The sequence below is a fragment of the Periplaneta americana genome, chromosome 6 (assembly GCF_040183065.1).
Source record: "Periplaneta americana isolate PAMFEO1 chromosome 6, P.americana_PAMFEO1_priV1, whole genome shotgun sequence".
Lineage (NCBI taxonomy): Eukaryota > Metazoa > Arthropoda > Insecta > Blattodea > Blattidae > Periplaneta > Periplaneta americana.
Window position 1 is genome coordinate 1,064,050 of NC_091122.1, and position 16,261 is coordinate 1,080,310.

The 16,261-nt window shown below is 38.6% G+C and overlaps 1 protein-coding gene across 2 annotated transcripts in view; it reads left to right on the top strand.

Moving 5' to 3' along the window:
• The window catches only part of Hml (hemolectin), a 113,321-nt gene that overhangs the window by 53,818 nt on the left and 43,242 nt on the right, over positions 1 to 16,261 (top strand). For both annotated transcript variants that reach the window (XM_069827250.1, XM_069827251.1), the window contains exons 31-40: positions 1,681 to 1,837; positions 3,154 to 3,370; positions 4,974 to 5,157; positions 5,685 to 5,879; positions 7,067 to 7,117; positions 8,072 to 8,191; positions 11,430 to 11,548; positions 13,214 to 13,410; positions 13,487 to 13,590; positions 15,769 to 15,962. In XM_069827250.1, the coding sequence (XP_069683351.1) occupies positions 1,681 to 1,837; positions 3,154 to 3,370; positions 4,974 to 5,157; positions 5,685 to 5,879; positions 7,067 to 7,117; positions 8,072 to 8,191; positions 11,430 to 11,548; positions 13,214 to 13,410; positions 13,487 to 13,590; positions 15,769 to 15,962 (1,538 nt within the window). The remainder of the gene's footprint in view (positions 1 to 1,680; positions 1,838 to 3,153; positions 3,371 to 4,973; positions 5,158 to 5,684; positions 5,880 to 7,066; positions 7,118 to 8,071; positions 8,192 to 11,429; positions 11,549 to 13,213; positions 13,411 to 13,486; positions 13,591 to 15,768; positions 15,963 to 16,261) is intronic.

Sequence of the window (16,261 nt, forward strand, 5' to 3'; positions counted from 1 at the left end):
AACGAAACGTTTGGTCTCACAACCAACAGACCACGGCCTCATAGCCCGAAAAACTTTTCTACTATTGACGCCGGCCGTGAAAGCCTACACTCTAATATAAATACAATTGACTTACTTAAATCTATTATATTTTCAAATACAGCTTTGTAATTACTTAGTGAACAACAGCTTGTTATGTGTTATAGATAATTTGTTCCTGAATTACTTTCGAAGTCGTATTTAGAAGTGTGCATGTACCAGTAACTGTTACTTTGAAGCATTGCTTTCTGGAGTTGTTCAGTCAATTCTACTTTAAGCTTTGGTAAGATCTACTATATTAGACCTAACAGACAATTGGCCAGCGTCTGAAACAAAATATGGAATAAGACTTGCAGTTAAATGATAAGCTTATCTGAATTCAATTTGAATGTTGTTTTATTTCTATGGATGAAAGACATTGCTTCTAAAATGTATACACAAGACACAGGCACAATTCTGAATTCTTTAAAAATTGTTTTACTCTGTGACATTATCGGTCTTGTTTCATAATTTTTAAACTGATTTCTTTCTGTAGTTTAAACATTTCCGTAATTTCACCTGCTGCTACTCGGAAGGGTAATTTACATTACTGTAAACATGCGATCACAATCGTTCACTTTATCTCATTCTGTGCACAAAACTCATTCCCTGCGTCCTTCACTTTCATGCAGTGAATATATTATTTTCTGTGTAACAAAGTGTTGCTAAAACAGGAAAAGAAAAAAATAGTTGTGGAGTTATTTTCGTAAGTGTCGAGTGATAAGAAAATTACAACTTTCCATTACCGTATAACAGAATGTTACTTTCATCTACGAAAAAGACAAATATATGATGTTAAAATAATGCAGGAATAAAAAATGCATGCAAAATTGCTTTCATAACAAAACACTTATTTATATGCACAATCAATTACATGTAAAATCGTCGACCAAGAATATCTGTATGCCATAATGTCGTGTGCGTATGAACCCAGGTTTGAGTTAACAGAAATGACTTAATATCTAGAGTGGAAGAGAACTTCGGGTCATTCTTTGTGAGAAATGGAGTAAAAGTTCCTAGGACCAACGACACTGAGGCAGAGCGTCCCTGAAAATAAATTGAAAAATGTTTTCATTATCATCAAGAGTCATTAATTTGCGTGAAATCTTGCTGTATGCAGTCTGATAAGACTGTAGAATGAAGACTGTGGTAGCATAGGCAGGCCTGGTAGGGTACATATTCAGACAGGGCAGTTGGAGTGTGCAGCGAGTTGAAGGGGTTGGAAGGAGTCACTGAATTCTAACAAGGGAATGTTCCACATCAAAATGTCGAAACCGCCCTTGGCAATTTGTATATGGAGAAATACTGCTAAGGAAAAATGGTTTAAAAATATTAGCTGCCAACACGAACTGTAAGATCTAGATCAAGTGGCAGTTGAGGAGAATAGCAATAAAATGGCAGAGCAGGTGAGTGCTTATGCGATAAATACGTTGCAACATTAGAAGGAGGTTTATAAGGTAGTGAGCTCAATATAGCCTAGTAGAATTTCTACCTCAAGGTGCAAAATTGATTGGGTTACACGATGTTACAAGCACGTGGTCCTGATCTCTACAAGTTAAACAACTTAAATTTATATATCTTTGCTATTTATGTTATCTTTGATTTCTTCATATTATTTTGCAGGTTGTGAGGTGACGCCCTGCCCCAGTGGCAAGGTGTACAACAATGCGACATCCCCCGAGTGTGTTCCTGTTGCCAGCTGTAAAACATTCTGCATGAAGGTGAACGGTGTCACCTACTACGAAGGTGACGTTATGGAAGAGGACGAATGCCACAAGTGGTGGGTAGTTCACATGACAGACTTTCTGTTAGAGTGGGGTTGTTTCATATGGGACTCTGTTAGAATGGGGTTGTTTCATATGGGGCTCTCTGTTAGAGTGGGATTGTTTCATATGGGACTCTGTGTTAGAGTGGGGTTGTTTCATATGGGACTCTGTGTTAGAGTGGGGTTATTTCATATGGGACTCTGTGTTAGAGTGGGATTGTTTCATATGGGACTCTGTGTTAGAGTGGGATTGTTTCATATGGGACTCTGTGTTAGAGTGGGGTTGTTTCATATGGGACTCTGTGTTAGAGTGGGGTTGTTTCATATGGGACTCTGTGTTAGAGTGGGGTTGTTTCATATGGGACTCTGTGTTAGAGTGGGGTTGTTTCATATGGGACTCTGTGTTAGAGTGGGGTTGTTTCATATGGGACTCTGTGTTAGAGTGGGGTTGTTTCATATGGGACTCTGTGTTAGAGTGGGGTTGTTTCATATGGGACTCTGTGTTAGAGTGGGGTTATTCAGTATGAGACTGTCTAAAGGGGCCCAGACTCATCTGTACAGACTTATCTCAGGGAGGTATAGGGGTCATGTCTGAATTGGAAGATTTTGAAGTCGTAAGAAGTCATTGAAATCAATAATTTTCCGTGAAATAATGCGATCACTCGAGAAACACTATTTCTTCATTGTTCTACATTCATAGAAATGTATGAGAATAGTTTCTCAAATCTGTGCTTTCATAGCTTTCTGCCATTTCGTTACAGAGAAATGCTTAAAACGAGACGTAGCAGTAGTATTTAAGGTTCCAGCAGTTGGATATCTCCATTTGCTGTCATGCATCCCAGTAGTATTTTGCCAGTTCCGAATTGTTGACTCCTTCTGTCTTTCTTATGTTAGGACAAAGAGAAGGTGGCCCTTATCTGTGTTGTAGTAGGAAATGCAATGTGGAAATGTAAACATGGATAATTTATTCTAGGTGGGCTGCCAAGCAATCATGTCCCACTTAAAACGAAACAATACGAAATCTCGACTACATTCTTCAAGTATTCTTTGTTTCTATGTTTACTTTTTCTCCCATTTAATTTGGAGAGCGTTACAGTCGAAAAATTGAAGCAGCCACAGAAATCTGGAGACTCACCTCAAGGCCGAAAATCTTACTACTTTCCGCCCACATATGAGAGGACTTCCTGTGGATTTAGGTTTGAACAGACTTGCCTCCTGGGACGTTTCTGCGTATGTGGGGCCCTTTAGAGTGGAGAAGTTCTCTTGGGTAGGTGTAGGTGTAGGTGTGGCATGACACTGTTGGTGTGAGGTATATCCGCACTCTGTTGCAGCACCTGCTCCCACCAGAAGAAGGTCTGCATTGGTGTGAGCTGCGCTCCCCCCACCACGCTGCCAACAACACTGACACCTGAGATAACAGTGCCGAGTACCCTTCCCCCAAATATTGAGCGCGAGTGTCGGTCGGGCTGGAGCACGTGGTTGAGCCGTGACAACCAGAAGGATAACCCCGTAACTGACACAGAGGCCCTCCCGACCTCTCTGGAGTTGGTGAGTACATGTTGCTAGCAACCAGCCAGTGTTTGTTAATGTGTGCAGTTGATTAGTACTTGTACTTTAAAGTATAAATTAATCAGAGTGTTTGTATAGATGTCATGTGACTGGGAACTATTGCACTTCTAGTCAGAGGGTTTGTATAGATGTCATGTGACTGGGAACTATTGCACTTCTAGTCAGAGTGTTTGTATAGATGTCATGTGACTGGGAACTATTGCACTTCTAGTCAGAGGGTTTGTATAGATGTCATGTGACTGGGAACTATTGCACTTCTAGTCAGAGTGTTTGTATAGATGTCATGTGACTGGGAACTATTGCACTTCTAGTCAGAGTGTTTGTATAGATGTCATGTGACTGGGAACTATTGCACTTCTAGTCAGAGTGTTTGTATAGATGTCATGTGACTGGGAACTATTGTACTTCTAGTCAGAGTGTTTGTATAGATGTCATGTGACTGGGAACTATTGCACTTCTAGTCAGAGGATTTGTATAGATGTCATGTGACTGGGAACTATTGCACTTCTAGTCAGAGTGTTTGTATAGATGTCATGTGACTGGGAACTATTGCACTTCTAGTCAGAGGATTTGTATAGATGTCATGTGACTGGGAACTATTGCACTTCTAGTCAGAGGGTTTGTATAGATGTCATGTGACTGGGAACTATTGTACTTCTAGTGAGAGTGTTTGTATAGATGTCATGTGACTGGGAACTATTGCACTTCTAGTCAGAGGGTTTGTATAGATGTCATGTGACTGGGAACTATTGCACTTCTAGTCAGAGGGTTTGTATAGATGTCATGTGACTGGGAACTATTGTACTTCTAGTGAGAGTGTTTGTATAGATGTCATGTGACTGGGAACTATTGCACTTCTAGTCAGAGGGTTTGTATAGATGTCATGTGACTGGGAACTATTGCACTTCTAGTCAGAGGGTTTGTATAGATGTCATGTGACTGGGAACTATTGTACTTCTAGTCAGAGTGTTTGTATAGATGTCATGTGTCTGGGAACTATTAACTTTCTCCTCTCGTATAACCTGAGCCGTCCACACCTGTGGAGTAACTGTTAGCGAGTCTGGCCTTGAAACCTGGTGGCTCGGGTTCGAATCCTGGTCGGGGCAAGTTACCTGGTTGAGGTTTTTTTTCGTGTTTCTCCCTCAACCCTATATGAGAAAATGCTGGGTGACTGTTGGTGCTGGACTCCTGACTCATTTCACCAGCATTATCACCTTCATCTCATTCAGACGCTAAATAACCTTAGATGTTGATACAGCGTCGTAAAAATAACCTACTACTACTATAACCTGAGCCACAATAATTTATCGAAAGAAGGCGAAATGTGATTGTACCAGCGGACATTACAAATGAAACGAACACATGCATTATGAACACGTTGCAGTTTCTGGGATAAATCTATCCTGAGGTGACTGAATAAAGCGTCACAATAATCGAAATGAGGCATAATAAGAGTCTGCTTTAATTTAGCTGGGTAGTGGTACAATATGGAACTGGTCAGCCAGCCAAGAAAAGGCTGTGCAGTAGATTTGGCTGGTTTTCCTTTCGAAGTACGTAGAGTGCAGATCAAATGGCTTAACAGTTCCAGCTGTCAGCGACTGGAGGGGTGTGCGACGAGGCAGACATGAAGGCCATCGAGTGTCGTGTGGTGGGCACGCACGAGCATTACAAAGAGACGGGCCAGGACGTGGAGTGCAGCCTGATGAATGGAGGCCTCAAGTGCGTGGGAGGCTGCAGCAATTACGAGATCAGGGTCTTGTGCAAGTGTAAGTAAACTTCGTAACATTTTTAGGTTATACCTATTTTCGTTATTTTTAACAAGATATTGGTTTTAATTTACGACTTCATTTGGTGAGAACGTGTAAAGACACGATCAAATTTTCATCAAATGCAATGCTTCACAATATATTTCAAGACTTGCCGTTACTTTACAGGTTTTATGGTCAAATCATTTACATACTTCAAAAGTCTTTGATTGTTTTTAAAGTAAATAAGAACGTGCTGTAATCGATGAAAGACTTGAGAATTCTTTTCCTTTTAGGGCTTTGCATTACAAATTTCCCCTTCTGGATTATTTGACTACATTTATTAGCTGCTGTTTCTTCTTCAGTGTAGACTTGTCAAATAACATAACAGTTACAATCAAATGTGACAAGTAGACTTCTTCAAGAAACAAAGCACTGATAGATTAGTGACATTCACTCGTAATTTCCTTGTCACTTGTTTAACAAACAGGCCCTGGCAGCAGAGTCGATAATCTCAAACTATTCTTCACAACTTCTCTGATTTGCAGGTCCCCAGCTGTGTGACGTCACGAAGCCCAACTCACCCCATCCCGTGGACTGTCACTTGTTTTACCACTGCAAGGACACCCTTGCTGGGCCAGAACAAGTGGAGAAATCGTGTGGCCCACATATGATGTACAACCCTGCGAAGCAAGTGTGTGATTGGCCGAATGCTGTCATTGCACTCAGACCCGAGTGTGCAGGTAACTTACCTACCGGTGCCGTAGTGTTTACTGACTTGCTTTAATTTTGATCTGAAGGTTGCAGACCGGACCGTGAATGGTGATTATTTAACCAGTCATTCATACCAGTATTTGGTTAATTAAAGAAAATTAATTAACTTCTTTAACAAGTAAGTCATTCTATCGTAACAGAATTTAAGACAATAGATAAAGGCTGTCTATACATCCAGCTACAGCTACAGTCTCACATCAAAGAATCCCTTATCTGCTGATGCTGGCCATTCCAAGATTAAAACATAATGTGAAACTCAATACTGACGGGAATTTTCAAAATGGGCAAATATGCTCTGACTTTCTCAGGTTATTACAATATTGTTGAAAGCTTTCTCTCGGAAGTACATAAAATTAAGAAAAGATAAATATTCCAAAAAGAAAAGAAGATCTAGTTTATAAAACCAACCTTACACAAGCAATAGAAATAGAGTACGGTATTACCTGGACCTGGTTGAAGATACCGAAAGATGTCCTAAACCATTCATAGCAAGTTTTTCAATGGGTACCAGCCACTGAGGATTATGTGGCAATGAAGCTGCTGACTGCCTTGTTAACAACAAGAAGAGAAATAATATTTACAAACCGTGTCAACTTTACCTTTCCCAACAGTTAAAAGATTAATTACCTCAAAATATCAAAATATAATATAATACTATTTCCACGAAATTTAAGTAATAAAAGATGAGAGTGTCTCATTGTGCAACAAAATATAATTCCTGAGTATCCAAGGAAAAGTGTAGTTGCAGCCTTTCGATAACTCACAAGTCATGACTGTCTGTCAAAAAAACTTTAATAAAACTGAAATTACTTCTTCCCACTTTGTCTTCAGGAAGAAATGGACTAGAATCATCTTCAGCGATGTCTAAACCCACTGTGTGTGAAGAATATTGCGGAGCAGAGAGTTAATGTCTTTTTTTTTGCCAAGAATTCACGATTAGTTATCAACAATAATATTGTTGTTGATGAAGCCGTATGGTATTGAAACTGATCAAATTGTCGAGGGTTATTATTTGCTCATTGCTGTTTAAATATCGGAAACTAGAGTTGTCTGGTTTTGGAACTACAGTCTCATTAAGAATTGTACATTCAGGATTTATACTTTAATTTGATTTTGTTGTCTCTGCGCATCTGGCTGATACGATGTGTACTTGCAGGCACAACACCGACCTTGCCAGCGACGCCTCCGTCTCCCACGCCCACATCTCGTAAGTATCAAGCAGCAGCAGCAAGTATCAGTGTGTCACTTTCTCTATTTCGTAATTTAATCATCTCTCACTATCTATTGTTCTACACCTATCTTATTCTAATTCCTCCTATCCCTAACACTTGTATAGCAGTACTGTTTAGTTCAGTCTCTATTTTCCCTACACATACTATTCATTCCCGTTTATATCTCTTCCTTGTTTTACCCATAAGACATCAATTATTTTTCATATTCTCTATTAGTATTTATTTATTTATTTATTTATTTATTTATTTATTTATTTATTTATTTATTTATTTCTTTCTTTCTTTCTTTAACCTGGTAGAGATAAGCCCGTCAGGCCTTCTCTGCCCCTCTACCAGGGGATTACAACTATAATATGAAGAATAAAATTACAATTAATATTAAATTTACAATTAGAATTGGAATAAAAATTAAAGTACGGCAAGATTACCTGATTAATGAAAGCTAGACATTTTATCATAGAAGTGCATCTATCTCACCTGATACTACAATTCTTTCTTTCATACTCCTTAGTCTTTACTGACATATGTCAGGCTGATCGTACTCCTAGCTCACCTTACTTCGTACATCACTTCATTTGTTACCTTTACACTGTATTCTCACACTTTACATTATTTATAACATTATGTTCTTCTCTCCCTTTACTCGCCATCCTTTTTCTTTTCAATAACCTTTGCTACTTGTTCATCACTTACACTTATTTTCTTAAATTGTAGTATTGCACATTTGTTTCCCACTCTCTGTTCGCTTCCCTTTCTAGTGAACCCATCTCTTCTTTTCACTTTACCTTAGATCTGGGGTTTGTTGTGTTATTTCCTTTGAGGTACAATCTGTACAGTAGAACTTGATTTGCTATGTGGCTTCAACAGCAGAAATAAGTTCCTCTCCTCAGATAACTGCCACATGCAATATTAAGCCACACTTGTTGCAGCGTGTGAGGAAGGCCGCGTGTGGAGCAGCTGCGCAGTGCCCTGTGCGCAGGTGTGCCTGTACTACGACTACGCGCTCAAGCAGGCCTCGTTCTGCTCCAGTGTGGACGACTGCGTGCCCGGTGAGTGGCTCGAATGTAAATAAGCCAGATTTCTAACGTGAACCATTTTCTTGTAATACGACGACATCACCAAGGAAACAGAAGTGTAAGTGGTTTTCCACGTGGTACGTCTAGCTCTGTTCTCTATTTAATGTTGTTGTTGTTGTTTTCTAATGCCAGGCGTTTGACAATAAAGTCATTTGACCTCTTGCACTCCAATATTTTTCAAAGATATTATCATGGCCAGCCACTGAAGCACAGATTTTGAGGTGTTCCGAATCCATTTCTTGGTTTGAGTTGCACAATGGGCAGTTAGGGGACTGATATATTCCAATTCTATGCAATCATGGCCTGTTGCCAATCTAAATGCAGCTACAGACGATTTTCGTGGTAAATCGGGAAGTAACTGTGGATTATGATGCAGAGAGTTCCATTTTTTCCCTTGGGATTGAGTTATCAAATGTTGTTTGTTGAAGTCTAAGTATGTAGATTTAATAAATCTCTTCACAGAGTAATACGTAGATTTAGTAACAGGTCTGTAAGTAGCAGTGCTGCCCTTCTTTGCTAAAGCATCCGCATTCTCGTTTCCCAGGATTCCACAATGGGATGGTATCCATTGGAATACAATTCTTTTATTGAGTGATATTAATTGAGAGAGCATTTTAGTTATTTCTGCTGTTTGAGATGAAGGTGTGTGTTTAGAGACGATTGATAGAATAGCTGCTTTGGAGTCTGACAATATAACTGCATTCCTAAATTTATTGATGTGGCATAGAAGATTCCTGAGACTTTCACTTATTGCAATGATTTCTCCATCAAAACTTGTTGTTCCATATCCAAGAGATCTATAAAGTGAGAAGAGACAGCACGTAACACCTACACCGGCACCTTGTTCTCTGGAGATCAAGGATCCGTCGTTGTATAAATGAAGCCAGTTTTGTGGAGGGTACCTAATATTAATTAAATTAATATTAAATCTCTATTTAATGTGCTTCGTTGTTTTCCACACAAAAGTGTTGAAAATTTTGGGTACCGTGTATGGGTTATGAGTACACATGAATATCAAATGAAATAGCTACAGTACCGTGCAGGGTTAAAGAAAGTAGGCTACGTGTTGTACCTTATTACGTTTCACTCAATCACTGGGATTTTCCTAAATTCTCTGTCACTTTTTAATAAATTTATGAACCTGTAAGATATTTCCATTGCTGAATACTACTCCTTATGGAGTCTTGATCAGAGCCATTGGATTGCTCACAGTTGCTGACGTTTATGATCTTGATCTCGCTATCATTATATTCGTAGTCAAAGTAAAATGCTAATGTTTATCATAATCAGCTGAAATACAAAAATGCCCCACACACGAATGAGACATAGGATAGAACTGAAAATAAGATAAAGTTATACATTCCAAAATTTAAATCCAGGTTACCCAGAGCATCACCTATTGCAAATTAGACTTGCCATCGAATATAGTTTAAGAATTTTAATGTCTTCAAATTATTTGTTACGTAGTGAACATATCAACATTTCTGAAACTGTGGCTATCATAAGAATTATTGAGATTCAAGATGATAAATGAAGGGTACAGAGGAAAAAAGGTCAGGGTCACTTAAAACAAAGTGAAAGTTCAACACTGACAATTTAAACAGCGTGTTTCTCGGACGCTAATCATTTGTACTCAGTATTTAACATGATGGTACACTCATATATTAGTCACCTGTGGGTTGTAATGACCCGCTTTCCACTTTTGGTGGACCCTGATCTTTTTTCGCCTGTACCCTTCAAATGTCACACTCCAGAGCATGAGATACTAGCTATTGCTGTCATCATGTGTGCTTGCGTCTGTGATACTTAGAATCTGTTGTCAAACAATGCACCGGTGCATTTAATATGGTGGTGGCCTCTGGTGAGTTTTATGACTAATTTGCACAGTGGCACCAACTTGGAAACTGCTATTATTATGTAAGGGTACTGTTCCCCCCACCCCACATGAAGGAGGGATCCGAAGGCTTTCACTGCAGCCTGTGTCTTTTTGTGCTTACCATTCCTGTTCCGTGAATGATACTTGTAGCCAAATGGCAGCACTCTTGTACAAGTACAGCATGCCGCACCATGAACATACCCCGGGCTATGGTTAATATATATTATAAAATAATTAATTAAATTAGATAAGCAGACAGGTTTTGAAAATAAGATAGAATTACGTCAAGGTTTTAAAATAATAAAAATTGAAAATAGAGAATTAAGGTAGTTATTAATGTATTCAGATAGCTATATTATTTAGTAAAGGTTCAGAAGATAATTTTGACTTTATAAATTGCTTTACTAATATGTCTTAATTTCAATAATAATGCATTTTTAATAAATTTAGTAGGCATTATAATAGTAATGAATTGATAATGAGTACATGCGACACAATAATGAAACTAAATTGAGGTTGATTATGTAAGCAACTTATCAAGTTTGTTTTTAAGCAGGTATGCAGTACGCAAACGTTTCTGCTGACAAGGAAATATTGTAAGAAATAAAGACAACCTATATATAGAATGTATCGAGTCAGCTAATTCAGGTTCATGACTTACAGTATGTCGACATCTGATCATCTAATTGGAATAATATGTTATTATTAAAGTAAGACCTAAATAATTACAATTAAATTGTGAAAAGGAGCAGATAAAATAAGGTTTAATGTCTTAATGGTTATCACGATTGGTTTAAACATGCACTAAAACCAGACGTAAGTGCAAGTTTGAACCAATAAATTATTGAGATTTGCGATAAAATAATGTCTAGGAAATTGTATATTTAGTATGTAGAACTACATTTGTTTATAGATCTTTTGTTATATTTTGTACTTATGAACTATATCAATAAATCAATCATATTATAAAATATAATGTAGGTCTTGAACTGATCGCCATGTTGCACTATTTGTATATTTCTGGCATGTTCATTACAGCATACATATTGCTTCCTATCTTCTAAGAACATCCAGTGATGAAGTCTCTCTATTAAAATGATTTGATTTACGGTATCAAAGACTTTCCGTAAATCTATGAGTGCTGCTCCTAGTTGAATCCCCTGAGAAGAATGAAACGTATACAGGAAGTTTGACTATAGTTTGGATTTTTATTTCATTAGTTGAACCCATTACATTGTAGGCATATTAATCTTCCAGAAAGTGAATGCCAAACATTCAGTCATTGTGTATTCAGCTCACTAGTGTTGACACGATATGTAACTGTGCTTTCTGCAGGGTGCGTGGACGCCAGCTCGCCTGTGCAGTGTCCGCAGGACTTCCTATGGCGCGACCCGGTGAGCTGCGTGCGTATAGCAGACTGCACATGTCGCTCCCACACCAACGCAGTCGTCAAGGTACCTCCACTTAACTACGAACTCTTTCTTGGAGCCTGTGTCCAAGTTGCTAAACAGATACTTTTGTAATGTCTAGTCATCCAACTCCTTCAGTATTTCGTAAGAATTCAGGCTGTTCCTCCATGCCTTTTATGTGATTTGATCCGACACGAATTCAGTGCCTTGAGAGCAATATTGGCTGCCTTCATGGTCTGGTGGCCGGCATGCTTTCTTTCAGATCTGGAGGTCCTGGGTCAGTTTCCTTGGCTCTGCTTCCAGAGAATTTTTCTTCTAGAAGAAAAGTTCCCTGCGTGTCTAGAATGTGGAATTGTGTGAATGTGAGTGTGCCGGGTTATTAATTAGCCAATCTTCAAAACATAAAATGCAACATATTTAGACTGTTGTCAGGCAGAAACCTCAACACAAGTTTCAACATCAACCTTCCTGGTTGCTCATAGTCAAGATCTACAGACTACGTACAGGAACAAGCTACTTCATCATGCCAACCCTTTACTAAGAGACATAACATAAATTCAAACAAATATTTCCGTCTTTGACGGTCTTAGTAATCAACTTTCTTTAACAAAACCTATTTACATTTCAATTTATAAAATCATATTTTTGTAAAGGGTCCAAGAGACCTGGTACTTTTAATAAAAACATCTTAAAACTCAATATTCAACATCATGTTGTTGACAAAGTAACTCTATCTATGAGCCCAACCAGAAAGCACTAAGAACTGCTAGAGAATTAAAAATGCATTTAAGAAAAAAATGCATAGACTTGGATCCACTGTTGCATTCTGAACTCTTTAATAAAAGGCTACAAGGTTTCATATTGACATGCGAGTGGCTGGAGTCAGTCTGATCAATGTTATCAACAGTTTCTCCGGTGGAGAAATACTACCAACTGTGTGCCTGTGGCAATGGTTAATGTAATTCAATCACACATTGCTATAGATATCGTCATAAAAATACAAAATACAAATAAAATCAGGAAACCCAATCTAGAATGATATATTGATCTGAGTATTTAAAAAAAAAAAAAAGGCTCTTGAATGCTATGGTATGACTTTTCGAGCAACCAACGATGTAAATACAATTTAAATTTCTGAAAATTTACAATATGAGCTGATTGGGGCAACTTGTTAAACAATAGAATTGCTATCTATCTGTCCTATAAGCCTGAGTACGCTTTCAAATATATATAAATTAATTATAGTTAATAGTTTCCAAAGGCCTACGATGAGCAGCATTAGAGGAACCTGTTAATGTTCTCTCACTGTTTTTTTTCTTATTTTCGTTTCTTTTTCTTATTCATTTACTATTATTATTATTTTTTTTTTATAAATTATTATTTTATTCATTCCACCATTGCTACACCAAATACGAATACTGTACCATAATATCTTACAACACTTTCAAAAAAGCCATAATATGCACTTTTTTAAAACACTTCAGTCACATGACTTTTTAAACGTCTCAGAAGATAGATTACACGAGATAAGTGGACACAGACTCAATCAGTGTGATTCCCCAAGGTAATATCCAAAAGTTTAACTGAATGCTCAATATCATTGGAAGAAGAATTCGATAATGTGATAGTGTTGCAATCCATCTTGGATGGCTTATGTTTAGAGATATATTTTCATTTGTTCACCCAATGAGCACTTGGTGTCTGTTGTAGCCTGGCGAGGTGGTGAAGGAGTCGGAGTGTGAGGTGTGTCAGTGCGTGGACAACCACTACGAGTGCGAGAACTGGTGCAACAAGACCACGGCCTTCACAGAGGCCTCCAGCATGCCGGCATCCACCCCAACGCCGTGGCTGCCCACGCCAACAGCGCCCTCATCGCTGACTCCTCCCCCACTCTGTGCTCCCGACATGTGAGTTCACCAGCGCTTGACAGTCGGTCCGTGTCTGATGTCGTGGGCAGTGCGTGACGTTGTTGCGTTGTTGCAGGCTGGTGCACCTGGCCAGTCTGCTGGACCACGTCGAGTTCCAGACGGGCAACACTCTGGCGCCACCACCACGGGACCTGCAGCGTGTGCACGTGACGTCGTCAGGTATGCATCGACATTACATAAATAGGAAATCAGAATTTCATGACGTCACGACACAGATCGCGACGCGGCGAAAGTTTAAAGTGAGTTAACTTTTACTACGTGATGTTACCAAAACGCGTATGTGTTTTGTTTATGATGGCCTCGTCTGCAACAAAATTGAATACTTTTTCAGAGGATATTCTGATATAATTGGTTAACAGATACCCTGAATTATACAGGGTGAACCGTAAACAATGTCATTAATTTCAAGTGGTTATTCTTTGAGATATTCAAACAAAAAAGTTTAATACAATTTTGCTCGTTTTTATTTCCCAGAAAAAAGTTATTTTATGTGAAAGATTTCATAGCATGTTTTGGAAAATCCATTGAATTAATGGTGAATATTACTTATGTCCCAGCTACTATAGGAACTTGATAAAATACCTTGAAAATGCCTTGGATTTATAGTATTGATTAGTAGAAACTGATGTGATCACTGGGAGAGCTGTAAGGTCACACAACCCGCCCTAAATACGTACCTTACTTATATATGAAAATCGTCGAGCGTGAATGATGAATACGGCCGTATTTCGTTAACATAACGGGTTTCAGTGTCGCCAACATAGTAATAATACTACACACCTAATCAAACCTAACTTAACCTCTCTCATAATACTATACACCTAATCAAACCTAACCTAACCTGTCACATAATACACACCTAATCTAACCTAACTTAACCTGTCACATAATACTACACACCTGTAGTAACATTCTTCACATTTAGTATAATTTCGTTTGCATGTATTACTGGCCCTGCTGCTGGTGCCGGTAGCCATCTAGCAGAAGCAGATCGTAATTCCATGCAGAAAATACGGCGACTTTCATAATAATTACATTTAATTCGTTCATTCTATGTCTTGTGAATATTAAATATGTTAATGTAGTAATAATTCTATATATATAGTACAATAAGAATTGAAATGTGTTGTGGCTGTGATAAAAGTGTTGAAAATTAGTTTGTAGCACCACATTGGCAGTGATAAAAGTGTGCAATATTCATTCAGTGGCTGATGGATACTCTATATTGATCGAATTAATTCCAATATGCTCAGTCAGTTTAAGAGAGCAGTGTATTATGGTAATAAATGATTGAAAGAATTTAAATTTTCTCCTTTACATACCGGTATGCAAAAATTTGATCTGAACAAATCTAATTTTTTTGTTCTGAAAAGGAATTTTAAAATGTTACATTTGTTAGTATCAAATGTCTGCATACACTGCTCTCTTAAATTGACTGAGCATATTGGGAATTAAATCAATGGGTTTCCCAAAACACACTATGAAATGTTTCATATAAATTCCCCCTCCCACCCCGAAAAGGGAACAAAAATGAGAGAATTTTTTTTTTTTTGCTTGAAATATCTAAAAAAATAACCCCTTGAAATTAGGGTTCACTCTGCACATCACGGTTTATTTATCTGAACTACACAATGCCTTCCCCTTGAAGTTCGGAAAACTGAATTTTTGCCAATATCCTTCTTCCACCTTCGTGAAAGTGTCCTCAGAGAGTTTCCAGAAGGAGTTGTATAGCACATGTTTCTAAAACTATAATTGGACATTGTGGAAGGTACAATACGAAAAGCATGAGAGAACATAGGGGATCCCCTGCTGCCAAGTACCTGAAAGGGAGACATAACTATTAGGGAACCGTACTAACCTCAAAGTTACGCTTAGATGCTCTGTTGGATGCGTCCTGCATTGAATGATTTTGTATATGAAATGCAGGAGATCATCAAATTGCGAAGGTGTCATTCGCATGTAGTTATGATAAGATTCTGTATCCGTTGAGCTCATATTCGGAATCAGAGTATGATAACCTCAAAATTGTTGACGTTCATTGAGGGTAGTACGAACCCACCAACTGCAAATATGTCTATTTCGAAATCTTCTGTGTTGATTTGTTCTTCTCCAAATATAGAGAAGGCAGGCATTGTGTCCTAGTCAACACGAACCAAGTTGCAGAATTGTGAACACCAGTCTGCAATGCATTGTCGCGTCTCGTGTCGCAGATGCCGCATCATTGTAAATTCAGCATAACTTGCTGTCAGTTGACCATCTTGATGTGTTGTCTAGATGCCGCATCATTGTAAATTCAGCATAACTTGCTGTCAGTTACCATCTTGATGTGTTGTCTAGATGCCGTGTGGAAGCCTGCTGTCAACAACAAGGACCAGTTTCTTCAGGTGGACCTGGGGGCGCTGGAACCAGTGTATGGGACTACTGTGTGGGGGAACCCCCGTGCAGACGAATATGTTACCAGCTATCACTTGCTCTACAGCGACAATGGACGGACCTTCCACTACATTAGGGATGCTGGCAATGCTGTGGCGGTAAGAATGGCAGACCAGTCAATTAATTGACATCTCACCAGAGAAGATTGGGTTCGAGCTTCCAATATTTGTGATGAACAAAGCTTCCAACTTTTACGCGGTGCAAGCTTTCTTCTGAACACAATCAGAGTGAAAGTCTAGAATCTGACACATACAAATGACCGAATGACTTAAGTCCATCTACCTCAGTAGCAATTCGGCCATGTTATTCACAAGAAAACTTGGGTGCATTATCACTAATGCTCGAAACCATGCAATTGCTAGTCATCCAGGAGGAATGTAATTGTATGCCAGTTAGT